This window comes from Triticum dicoccoides, chromosome 4B, assembly GCF_002162155.2.
Source record: "Triticum dicoccoides isolate Atlit2015 ecotype Zavitan chromosome 4B, WEW_v2.0, whole genome shotgun sequence".
Classification (NCBI taxonomy): Eukaryota; Viridiplantae; Streptophyta; class Magnoliopsida; order Poales; family Poaceae; genus Triticum; species Triticum dicoccoides.
In genome coordinates this window covers 340,765,046-340,777,774 of record NC_041387.1, presented here as the reverse complement: position 1 = coordinate 340,777,774, position 12,729 = coordinate 340,765,046, and the positions used below count along the sequence as shown (strand labels likewise).

The 12,729-nt window shown below is 44.9% G+C and overlaps 1 protein-coding gene across 1 annotated transcript in view; it reads left to right on the top strand.

Moving 5' to 3' along the window:
- The first annotated feature begins 518 nt into the window (after positions 1-518).
- LOC119296112 (3-oxoacyl-[acyl-carrier-protein] synthase II, chloroplastic-like) overlaps positions 519-12,729 on the top strand; it is a 24,937-nt gene continuing 12,726 nt past the window's right edge. The window contains exons 1-11 of the mRNA XM_037574504.1: positions 519-1,035; positions 1,704-1,909; positions 2,010-2,213; positions 2,301-2,411; positions 2,496-2,591; positions 2,662-2,707; positions 2,831-2,910; positions 3,137-3,205; positions 3,320-3,404; positions 3,507-3,661; positions 3,750-3,830. Coding sequence (XP_037430401.1) covers positions 876-1,035; positions 1,704-1,909; positions 2,010-2,213; positions 2,301-2,411; positions 2,496-2,591; positions 2,662-2,707; positions 2,831-2,910; positions 3,137-3,205; positions 3,320-3,404; positions 3,507-3,661; positions 3,750-3,830 — 1,293 coding nt within the window. The 5' untranslated portion in view covers positions 519-875. The remainder of the gene's footprint in view (positions 1,036-1,703; positions 1,910-2,009; positions 2,214-2,300; positions 2,412-2,495; positions 2,592-2,661; positions 2,708-2,830; positions 2,911-3,136; positions 3,206-3,319; positions 3,405-3,506; positions 3,662-3,749; positions 3,831-12,729) is intronic.

Here is a 12,729-nt window from a genome sequence, read left to right as displayed (position 1 = left end):
CATTTTGCCCCTCATGTGGTATGTGTGTGTGCGCGCGCGTGTGCTATTGCGTGCGTGGGTGCCCAAACACATGTGTGCTGCTGCGTGTGTGCTGCCGTGTGTGTATTTGCTACTGCATGTGTACGTGCACGTATGTGTGTGTGTTGTTGCGTGCCTATGTGCTGCATGCGTGTGTGCTGTTGCGTGTGTGTGTGTGTGCTGCGTGCCTGTGTGTTGTTGCATGTGTGCGCGCGTGTGTGTTGCTGCGTGTGTGTTGCTGTATGTGTATGTGCTGCTGCGTGTGTGCTCCTTCCCCCACACTGATGCTGCGTGTGTGTGCTACTGCCCCGCACGCACACATACCACATGAGGGGCAAAAGAGTCTTTTCATGTGTCATTTAGGCTCAAAATAGACGGAAATGTCATATATGAAATAAAATTTAGAACTTGTCAAATAGGGATTTTTTTTTTCTAGTGTCAAATAAGGAAGCAGATTTTAAGATAGTGTCAAATAAGGAATTTTCCCTACACTAGTGTTTGGCTTGAGTGGCTCAGCCTCCCTGCAACTCCGTTCCCAGCGCACCTTTCGTCGAGCACCTGGCAATGGCGGCTTCCTCCCCGTCCGCCACCTCTCAGATGCGCCTAAGCCCCTTCCGTCCTTATTAAAGACCACCGCCGCCGCCGCTTTCCTTCTATCCAACTCCCGCAAATCCCTACCTACCCCGCTCGCGTTCGCTCGCTTGCGCCCGAACTGCCCGCATTTCTCGCGGGCACAGACCCCCGTTCCGGTCCTTGCCTCTGCCGTTTCGTGGCTAGTGGATGCCCCTGCCCTTCCCCTCCCGCGAATCCAGGTGATTCGCATCACCTTCGCGTCGTCAGGATCCAGTTCGTGCGCAATGTCGGCGGTGGCGCCACCGCTGTGCACTTGGATCGTCGCCGCCTGCTTGTCTGCAACCTGCGTCGCTGACGATGAAGGGAAGCAGCGCAACTACGGCGGCGGGCTTTTCGGCACGCGCCGCCACTTTGCTGCGCGCCGCCGAGGCGGGGCACGCTCTGGTGAGGCCATTTCCGTTGCCTTCTCCGCCCTTTCATGGTTTCTTGGTCCTTATCCGAATGTCAACTGTAAAATTGCGGTCGGCTGTAAGCCTGTAACCATGTAGGTCGTATCACAGGGTGTTCGGTGCGGGGTAAACGTCCGGGATTTATAGAGTTTCAGTTGTCAAATGGCTCGTGTGCATTTGGTGTTTCAGGCGAGAGACAATTATTCGCTGCTTTGTGCATGATTCTGTATGTGTTTATCTTGTTCTTATATGTGTGATGCATGCTCGAGTGAATAAGTGACTTCACCATGACGCCGTTATTAAAATAAAAGTATAATTTATCATAAACGTGGGATTTTTATCAGAATTGATGTATACATGAGGACACTAAGTGGCAATGTGGGAATTCGGTGTTGAAGATTGTACTACTAAAAACTGGTGTTTTTGGGTAAATCATATGATTGGAATTATCGCTAATGTGCAACTTCCATTGCCATTTGTTTCATTTCATGCGAATAAACCTTCCAATATTGTTCGTCGGTTCTGGTTGATTAAAGAAACATCTAACTGATAAACACTTCTTTGCGGGTGATGCTACTTTTTCTTTTGTGTGAGTCTATTTGTAGCATATGCCGAATCAAATTAGTTATCCATCACCTAAATGAGATGCCTTATGGACTGCAGGAGTGCCCATTGCTGTTTCCTTTCATCCTGAAAGAGGAGGTGTGGAAAACAACAAATCTGAAACCAAAAAACGGAGGGTAGTTGTCACTGGCATGGGTGTCGTGACTCCGTTAGGCCATGAGCCTGATGAGTTTTACAACAACCTCCTACAGGGTGTCAGTGGAATAAGTGAGATAGAAGCATTTGACTGTTCCAGCTATCCCACGGTATTATTTTATTCTACTTAACTTGGTGTGGGGTTTATTTTGCAATGTAGCTGAAATATCCTTTACAGTCACACTGCTTGACATGCTATCTTTCATACAGAGAATTGCAGGAGAAATCAAATCCTTTTCAACAGATGGTTGGGTTGCACCAAAGTTAGCTAAGCGAATGGATAAGTTCATGCAATATTTGATAGTTGCTGGTAAGAAAGCATTGGAAAATGGTGGGGTCACTGAAGATATCATGAACGAGTTGGACAAATCGAGATGTGGAGTTCTAATTGGATCTGGTATGGGTGGCATGAAGGTCCGGATCTCACAGTGTATATATTTACTTGTAAAGAAGGCAGTGTTTATTACACTGTTTCCTTAATGCTTATGATATTTTAAGCAGGTTTTTAGTGACGCAATTGAAGCATTGAGGGTCTCCTACAGGAAGATGAACCCATTTTGTGTACCTTTTGCAACTACAAACATGGGTTCTGCAATACTTGCGATGGATCTGGTGCATTATATGATCTGGATTATCAGTTTTTTTAATTTTCTCAGTGGTTAATGATGATTAATTTTAAGTCGTATGCCTATGCAGGGCTGGATGGGCCCAAACTACTCTATCTCTACTGCTTGTGCCACCAGTAACTTCTGCATCCTGAGTGCAGCCAATCATATCATGAGAGGGGAAACTGTAAGTAACTTGATTTTTCGTGACATCCTGTGAGGAACGCCCTACTTGTTGACATGTCCTAAACATGCAGGATTTGATGCTGTGTGGTGGTTCTGATGCTCCAATTATACCAATTGGTACGGAAACTCATTATTTGAGATGTCATCATCCCAATTGTTATTGGCTTATTGTTTTTTTTTTACTTGAACATCTTGTCTTTGCATGAATATTATGGTGATCATTTCTACTGTTACATGCAGGATTGGGGGGTTTTGTGGCATGTAGAGCTCTTTCACAGAGAAATAGTGATCCAACAAAAGCTTCTCGGCCTTGGGACATGGTTAGTCCTCCAAGATTTGTTTAACATAACCACTACCTAGTTAGCCAAATCATATGAATCTACAGTCTACGCTTCATGTTTATACCACTGATACATTTGTCTTCATGTTTACTGGCTTGGTGCACATATTTACCTAGCGGTGATGATTCTGCACTAGTCGCATGCTTGAAATTAGCAGAACCCGTACTGTTCTAACAGTTCGTGTTGTCTATTTTTTCTGCAACAGGATCGTGATGGGTTTGTCATGGGAGAAGGGGCTGGTGTGCTTCTTTTGGAAGAACTTGAGCATGCAGAGGTTGTGTTAATGAGATTCCTTAGATATTTTTTGTTCATGCTTTTTTTCTCCATTTGTGTAGTTCTTCCATGGTGATTTCTTTTCAAATGTCTGAATGGAATTTCCATTCTATAGCAAAGAGGTGCAGAAATATATGCTGAATTTCTGGGTGGAAGCTTTACGTGTGATGCATATCATATGACGGAACCACATCCTGAAGGTGAAAAATATTCTTTAACCTTGTGGTGCATCTACTTTTGTGATACTTCCCAACTGAAATTAGAACAATTTTTGTACTAATATTATGTTTATGTAATATCAGGGAAGGGGGTTATTCTTTGTGTCGAAAATGCACTAGCTGATGCAGGAGTAACAAGGCAAGACATTAACTACGTAAATGCCCATGCTACATCTACACAGTTGGGTGATTTGAAGGAATTCGAAGCTCTTCGCCGCTGTTTTGGGCAGAATCCTCAGGCATACCTCCTGATTCAGAAACAATCTTCTCTCTCTTCTTTGGCGTGTAAATTAAGCTCAGGAATGATATGCATTTTATGCATTGCAGCTAAGAGTAAACTCAACAAAGTCGATGACTGGCCACTTGCTAGGTGCTGCAGGTGGAATAGAAGCTGTAGCTGCTATACAAGTAGGTCTTACTGTAGTTTTCTTTTTTTATTTGAATCTAATATTTCCTGTTAGCTAATCTTATGCTACTGTTTATGAACTGTCATTTTGGTTCCTGGCTATATTACCTTTGTGCGATTTCTTGAATTCTGAACTCCCATGCGGTTTATGAATACCTATGTTTAAAACTCCATGCATGGAGCCTTTATAATCTAGCAGCATCAACTCACCCCAAGTCCGTAAATACGAGTCTTCCCCTAAGAGATGCTTTGTTAAGGGTAAAAATGTTCAAATTAACAGAATATCTTACTACTCTCTCTATTTTCAGGGAATTAATATATATGCTACTGCTAAGTGGACAGTTCGAGAAATGCCACTACACAGTCTTAATTTTATTAGCATGCCATTGTTCAGTCACTGAATTCTGAAGAATCCCACTATGTCAAGAACTGGAAAACAGAACTCTTCTGTTATTCATTCTACCCCCTTCCACCCATCCCCTATCCGCTCCACTACCTCCCGCCAGCTTACCTTGCCTTGTGCTGGTGACCAGCTGCGATGGCCCGAGCCCTCCCTGCATCTCACTGATGCCTTGTGACATTGACCTCTCCACGTAGGGCGAGTACCGTGACTTCCCATGGGAGCGTGTCCTAGAGGTTAGGGTTGCGGTTGATGCTGGTGAGCAACAAGATGCACATATCTGGAGGTGGAGGAGGCCATGGAACACCAAGCTTGGCCATGAATGTGGAGTGGAGAATTGGACTTCCACTCTTAGCTTGGAGATCTTATCCCTAGCTCCGTTGCTGGGATGGGAAGCAATGGAAGTGGCGAGGAATGGGAACAGAAGGGGGATGTGGAAGGAAGAAGCATAACATGATGCCATCCTTCAAGTTTCTGTAACGCAATAATTGCTTATTTAAATATCAAGTTTCGTAGTGGCATTTATCAGAAGTGGAATATATCTAAATTCCTCCCTCCCTTTTATAGGGCACCCATGTATTCAAGATTTATTATACTTTGCAATGTTTTACCAACAATCAGTTTAATAGGAGTAGTATATAAGGCCAGAAAAGTAGCATTGTCGGCTTTGTATTTGATGTATTCATATGAGCATGTTATGCAAAATTAACAAGTGACAGTAAATGAAATCTACAGCCTAGAGTTTAATTTGGTGGACTGTTAAGGTACGTTGTTTTAGTGAGTTGCAGCAACCCCAAAACGCAGGGATGCCTAGGTGCCTAATCTAGAGTTTGAAGGTGCAAACAATAATAATTAAGCATACTTCATATGGCACGAAATAGATAAATATTTATGTAGCACATGGCTGGAGATTAGGAGGTATATCAGCACAATATCATTCCAAATTAAGTAATTTCTCTAGAGGGAGCAACATATTAAGAAGAGGGGTTACCGAGAAAAACACAAAACAAGAAAATGCAAAAATACGGTGCAATAGAGCAAGAGGCAGCAATATATAGAAGAGATCAAGAGGCAGCAATATATAGAAGAGATCAAGAGCAGATCAAATCATAGGGAGGAGAGAGAAGGAAACTAACCTGAGCTGATCTCAAAGTTTTGCAGAGGCGGCAGGATGAGAAGGCAACTAAGATTTGGATGTTGGCAAGCCTGCTAGAATGCCGACAGGCGGTCTCTTTCTCCCGACAGTGGTACTAGTGGCTTTCTCACTCACCTGCAGCCTAACTCAAAACTCATCAAGTGCCATATCTGTTTTTTTCTCTCACTCATGTGGTACCCACCCCTTAATATTTTTTGCCTCCAATCATGGTCATGGTGTTGCCAGGCACCCAAGTCGTTGTGCATAACTCCCACTAAGCTGTCACGACTTTAGCAACACAGAAGCCACACACTGAAGAATTGGTCCATTCTGATGTGGATAATTATCGAGCTAGGATACATACAGATTAAGCTGAGGTGGCATGTGTTGTTTGTGTGTTGGAGTGAGCGGGGACCATGTCAAAGCGTATTATGAGATTCCATTAAAAGGCATCTCTAACTCCTGTTCCAAATCATCGGAAAGTGAATTATAATTGTTCTGAACTCTCATCCGGAACTCTCATCCTGAACTCTCATCTCAATTTCGTTGTTCTTCGAGACATCACAATTTAGTATTCAGAGTAAGGTCATGATCCTGCGGTGCTCCACAATCCCTCGATCGACCGGTAACAGCGACCAGCTGGTTGAGAGATTGCTCTATGGCTTAATCTTCTGTAAAACTGAAGTCGGCGTTCGACTGATTTGGAGGGAGCTGCGCTGGCACACAATTCCAAGCTGTCCGCTCAAACTCGACTTGTTGTGGAGAAGATGGAGCTGTGGTCACCTTGTCGAAAGCGGTCACCAAGGAAGTGGAATCCATCTCTGCCAAGTTGACTCCAACGACAGGGATTCACGAAAATCACGAAGCAGGTGGACGATCGGCAAGGACCCTGACATCGTCAAGCAGGTCGAGGTGACGCCTGCGGTGGTGACTTTGCCATGCCCATGATTTCCGTCGTAGGCTGACAAGGCACCATTGCTCGCCAAGAACGGGCCTCCCTTGCTCCAACATCGACAGTACGCCCTGTCTGACGAGCGGGATCACGTGGGAGGGGGGGGGGGAGGGATCTGGCAGCTGCCGATTATGTTCTGCGTGGACAATTTCGTCTGAAGCCACCCAAACACCAGTTCCCCACCTTCAAAGGCGAGTTTCCACTTCTCTAGGTTGATCCCGGCTATAACTATTTTGAGATGTACAACGTTCCTGGGCATCATTGGGTCAACACGGCAATGACGTACTTTGAGGGGGACGTGGCATTGTGGCAGCAATTGTACAAACAACTGCATCGCCGCATCCACTGGGACGCGGCCATTGCGGTGATTGTTGTTGGGTTCGGCTGCGATGAGTTTGATGGCCAAATGTCCAAGATCTTGTAGTTGAAGCAAACCGGCATGGTGGCCGAGTACAAGTTGGCGTATGTTAGAAATAGACTGAAGTAGAGGAGCAAGAGGAGAGCTGGGGCTGTACACAGGAAAGTGGTTTTCTGAAGCTGTATCTAGTATTGTTGCCGTGAGGACTATTTGTAGTAAATAGGCATGTCGGTTGTTGGAAGTGTATATGTAGATTGGCCTAGCCCTTTCCATCAGTTTGAATTTTGGTTGCACTGGCTAGTGCATGAAAACATGGTATCAAGGCCTAAGGTCTTGAGTTCAAGTCCGGGCTTCGTAATTTATCCAGAAATTGTTGTTGCCCCCTCTATGTCCACGTATAAGCCTTTTGAGCCATACTTCAGAGCCTATTCACGTGTTGACTTCTGACATCACATGAGAGGGGGTGTTGAAGTGTATATGTGGATTGCGTAGCCCTTTCCACCAGTTCAGACTTTTTGGTTGCGTTGACTAGTGCATGAAGCTTAACATGGTATTAGGGCCTAAGATCTTGAGTTCAAGTCCTGGCTTTCGCAATTTATTCAAAAATTGTTGTCGCCCCTGTCCATCTATAGGCCTCTTGAGTCATACCTCTTGAGCCATAGCTCGAACTTCCTATTGACCCCCGCCCGACTATCATCGACTAGCACCACATCATCCGCAAAGAGCATACACCATGCGATATCTCCTTGTATATTCCTTGTGACCTCATCCATCACCAAAGCAAAAAAGATAAGGGCTCAAAGCTAACCCCTGGTGCAATCCTATTTTAATCGGGAAGTCATCAGTGTCACCATCAGTTGTTCGAACACTTATCACAACATTATCGTGCATGTCCTTGATGAGGGTAATGTACTTTGCTGGGACTTTGTGTTTCTCCAAGGCCCGCCACATGACATTCCGCGGTATCTTATTGTAGGCCTTCTCCAAGTCAATGAACAGCATATGCATGTCCTTCTTTTACTCCCTATATCTCTCCATGAGTTGTCGTACCAAGATAATGCCTTCCATGGTTGACCTCCCAGGCATGAAACCAAACGGATTTTTTGTCACACTTGTCATTCTTCTTAAGCGGTGCTCAATGACTCTCTCATAGCTTCATTGTATGGCTCATCAGCTGAATTCCACGGTAATTAGTACTCCCTCCGTCCCAAAATAAGTGTCTCAACTTTGTACTAAAGGTTGAGACACTTTTTTTGGGACGGAGGGAGTACAACTTTGAACATCCCCCTTCTTGAAGATTGGTACTAATATACTCCGTCTCCATTCTTCCGGCATCTTTTTGCCCAAAAAATGAGGTTGAAAAGCTTAGTTAACCATACTATAGTTGTCTCCGAGGCCTCTCCACACCTTAATGGGGATAAACCAGGGCCCATCGCCTTGCCTCCTTTCATCCTTTTTAAGGCCTCCTTGACCTCAGACTCCTCGATTCATCGCACGACATGTCTGCTGGTATCAACAGAGGAGTCGTCCAGTTCAATGGTAGAGCTCTCATTCTCCCCATTGAACAACTTGACGAAGTACTCCCACCATCTATCTTAATATCCCCGTCCTTCACCAGGAGCTGGTCTGCTCTGTCCTTGATGCATTTGACTTGGTCCCTCACCTTCCTCTCTCGGATCTTGGCCATCTTATATATCAGCGTACAACAATCTATTGGACCAGAGAGCCCCTTACGTTCGGCGAGGGCTCACAACACACAAAGAGCAACAACAACCGTGAAAGCTCTCGAGCAACAACCGTGAAGTTAAGACCCTACTCCTGCTTAGTGGATTATGTGCATATGAGCCCTATGATTACATTGAGCGTGACCTCGCCGGCAACGAGCTCGGGAGGTGCTGCTAAGCTACTGCAAATGGGCATTGTTTCGATCTTTGTAAAGGTTGCCATGGCCCTGCTTTTATAGATGAAAGGGGCCACCACAGTGGCAAAATAATAATTACAGAGGGGAAATAGTGGATACAATGCTATCATACCTAACACTGATGGTGTAGGACAAACACATTAAATGCGTTGTGATGTGTCACGCTGGGACAAATACTGGCAAGGGAGCGCCACTCCACCTGTACCGTCAACCCATCTACCTTTTATTACCGTGACACACCCTCTGGACGGGTGTCAATAAAGTTGATCTTCATGCGGTGGATCGTTACGTGCTCCGACAAGCTTCACCTAACTGCCTACGCGCTTGCCACTCGTAGGCAAGATCCTGACAGGTAGGTGTGGTAGAGCGGTGGAAGAGGTTTGTGCTTGATGGTGCGGAGCTTGCCGGTGATGTGGAGATTGCCTTGCCGGAAAGGTTGCTTCTCGGCAGCCTGAGTCTTGATCTTCAGTACTTCTTGATGACCTACCTCAAGGTCTTCTTCATGGTTTTATCTACCATGTCTTGAGTGCTTTGTGATGGAACTATCTTTCGTCTAGCCCTTGGCGGCAAGGAGGCTACAACTGTCTGTGCGTAGTCAGGGGTATGAATACCTATGTTCAATACACCGACATTATAGATGTCCTTTTCGCCTTCCTTCGTGTCTAACCGCTCGTAGAGGTCCTCATACGCTCGACCCCTTGCTTCACTCACAGCTCGTTTTGTGGCCTTCTTTGCCATCTTGTACTTTTCTATGTTGTCTGCACTCCTATCCAGGTATAGGCGTCTCAAACAATCTTCTCCTTAATAGCATTCTGGACATCATCATTCCACCACCAGGTATCTTTAACTTTGTTTCTATTTCCCCTGGACACTCCAAACTCCTCTGATGCGTCCTTATGAATGCAAGGCGCCATCTTGGTCCACATATTGTTTGCATCACCTCCTTCCTCCCAAGGGCCCTCCTTAATGACCCTCTCCTTGAACGCCTGAGCTACCTTCCCCTTGAGCTTCCACCACTTCGTTCTAGCGCCATTGTCACGTTTATCCCGCTAGACACGAATCCCAGAGCGAAAGTCAGCCACCACAAGCTTTTGCTGAGGGACAACACTCTCTCCAGGTATCACCTTACAATCTAGGCATGCACGTTTGTCTTCTCCTCTCGAGAGGATGAAATCAATCTTGCTAGAGTGTTGACCACTACTAAAAGTCACTAGATGTGATTCTCTCTTTTTAAGGAGGGTATTAGCTACGATCATGTCGTAGGCTAGAGCAAAGCTTAAGAAATCTTCTCCTCCTTGATTCCTGATTCCTGATGCCATAGCCAAAGCCCCCATGCACCCCTTCAAAACTTGTGTTAGATGTACCCATGTGGCCATTGAGGTCTCCTCCTATGAAGAGCTTCTCGCCAATCGGTACACTCCTAACTATGTCATCCAGGCCTTCCTAGAACTCCTTGGTGTTCTCATTGTGGCCTACTTGCGGGGCATACGCGCTGATAACATTGAGAACTAAGTCCCCAACTACCATCTGGACCAGTATAATCCGGTCCCCATGTCTCTTGACGTCCACCACTCCATTCTTGAGGCCCATTTTGATCAAGATGCCTACTCCATCTTTGTTGGCGGGCGTCCTCGTGTACCACAGCTTGAAGTCGGTATCCTCCACCTCCTTCGCCTTTTGTCGCCTCCATTTGGTTTCTTGGACTCAAAGGATATCAACACCTCTCCTCACAGCTATATCAACTCAACCACTCTTATGGAGATGAAACCCAAAAGATTTTCGTTGCGCGTAACCCTCTCAGCAACGCGCCACATCGGAACCCTGGTGTGGTGTCAAATGGGCAATGGGCGGTCCGTCACCACCCCGGTGGCGCGCCATATCTTGATCTGGATACGATGGCAAGTGAGCAAGGATCGGGTTGCCGCATCCTTAATGGTGTGCTACACCGACGCCGGGTGTACTGGAAAATGAGCAAGGGTCTCCATAAGAACAGTTGCAAATATATCACGAACATATAAACTTAATTATGAACATGGAAATAAGTAATAACATTTCATTATTGCCTCTAGGGCATATTTCCAACTTGAGTCACTTGAAGGACTTGCACGAGAGGATTTCTTTGATCATTTCTGGAGAATTTCTGGAAGCTGATTTTCTTTGTGAACTTGTTGAATTTCCTCACAAGATGAGTGACGTCTTCGTGGATTTGGGATCATCAGAATCACACGAGGGATCTTCTTGAGATGAAGAATCAACTTTAGCCTTTAAAGCTTTGGATTTTAAATCATGACTCTTGTGATAGCTTGGTCCATACAAATCTCTCTTTTCTTCTTGCTGCAGCTCGCGTGTGTTGAGTCTCCCGAGAACATCTTTTGGGTCAAGTTCCTTGTAATCAGGACACTCTTGAATCATTAGAGCCAGTGTATCAAAGGTGCTATCTAGCAATCTGAGCAGTTTCTTCACCACTTCATGGTCTGTGACGTTAGTGGCGCCTAGAGCTTGAAGTTCATTGGATATATCGCTATCTAGCAATCTGAGCAGTTTCTTCACCACTTCATGGTCTGTGACGTTAGTGGCGCCTAGAGCTTGAAGTTCATTGGATATATCCAAGAGATGATCATAAGTATCCTGAACACATAAATTTTCCCGCCTCTTCAAGTGCTTGAAGCGGCCTTGAAGAACATCAATCTTGGTATCTCTTTGAGTGGAGACATCTTCATTGACTTTTTGTAGCTGATCCATATCTACTTCGTAGTCCTCATAGAGCTAATGTGACCATATTGCCCTTTCTTGGGGCAATCACATATGAGGTCTCTGGCTTGAGCATCGTTATGTTGTTAGGATCAAGTTATGTTGTTAGGATCAAGTATCACATAACCTTCAATAACTCTCCAGAGTTCTTCATCGACAACATTACACGCAGACACATTTTATTCTTTCAATAAGGGTAGTCCGTGCCATTGAAGGTTGGCGCTTGGCGGAAGCCTTGAAATTCCATGTAGTTGACATAACTGAAACTCTAGGTGGTTAAACCAAATCAGACATAATAAGGGAGCACCTTGCTCTGATGGGGAGTGGGAGATCTTTCTGGAATTATTCGAGAGAAGCTAATTCTTCGAAGAACAACAATCTGAACATAACAGGAATATAAGAGACTAAAGAAAAACTAAACAACGCATTCGATCAAAGTCTTCAGAACAAAGGAGAGCATGCAAGCGACGAAATAAATCAAGTAAACTATCCTAACACATTACGTATACATTTCATCACAAAGACACTGAAAGTAGAACAAAGCATAAGTAAATGCAACTGAACAAATAAGTTCAGTGGAAGTCTTCAAAGAGGAAAGGGATCAAATTCTTCAGAACAATTATTCAAAGTAAACAAAAGTGAAGAATATGAAACCAGGGCTCGGTAAAGACAATTGATTTGTGGCACCAATTCAAGTTGCTATGACAACTCTACGTCTGGTTGGAGGGGCTGAGATTTAGCTCAGAAGACCAACTCTTCCCATTCTCCTTGAGCTAAGATCACTCAAATGACGCTCAATCACTCGTGGTAGATCTCCAAACCTTCACATACTTCTTCAGCAATCCACAATGACCTTTGGATGCTTAATTGACGCCTAATCGTTTGGAAGATCACAATCTTCAAGTGTAACAAGTCCTCGATTTACCCGAACAATTTCTTCAGTGATGCTTAATCACTTTGGCTATTAGGTATTGTGTTTTTTCTCACTAGGATTCACTCAAATTCATCGGGAGGATGAGTTGATGAGACAACACTTGTCTAAATTTCACACGGAGCAACCAACCAACAGATGATGGAGAGGGGTGGCTATTTATAGCCGGAGTCGCAACCCAAGACCCGATATGACCGTTGGACGGGACGGGCCCGCCAACGAGCTGTTGCCACCAAGGCAATGGTTGGAAATTTGGACTCTCAAATTCCTCATGATAGGAGAACCAAACTGCTAGTTTCCTAACTCTTCAGCGAGGACTTTGACTAAAGCGCCCTGAAGAATATCATCTTGGACACCAAAGAAAAAAGACATTGCGCTCGAAGAGATTTCCAAAGTCTTCACTTGAAGAAATAGATTTGGATTGAGGACACTTTGGAAATATTGTGTTCGTAT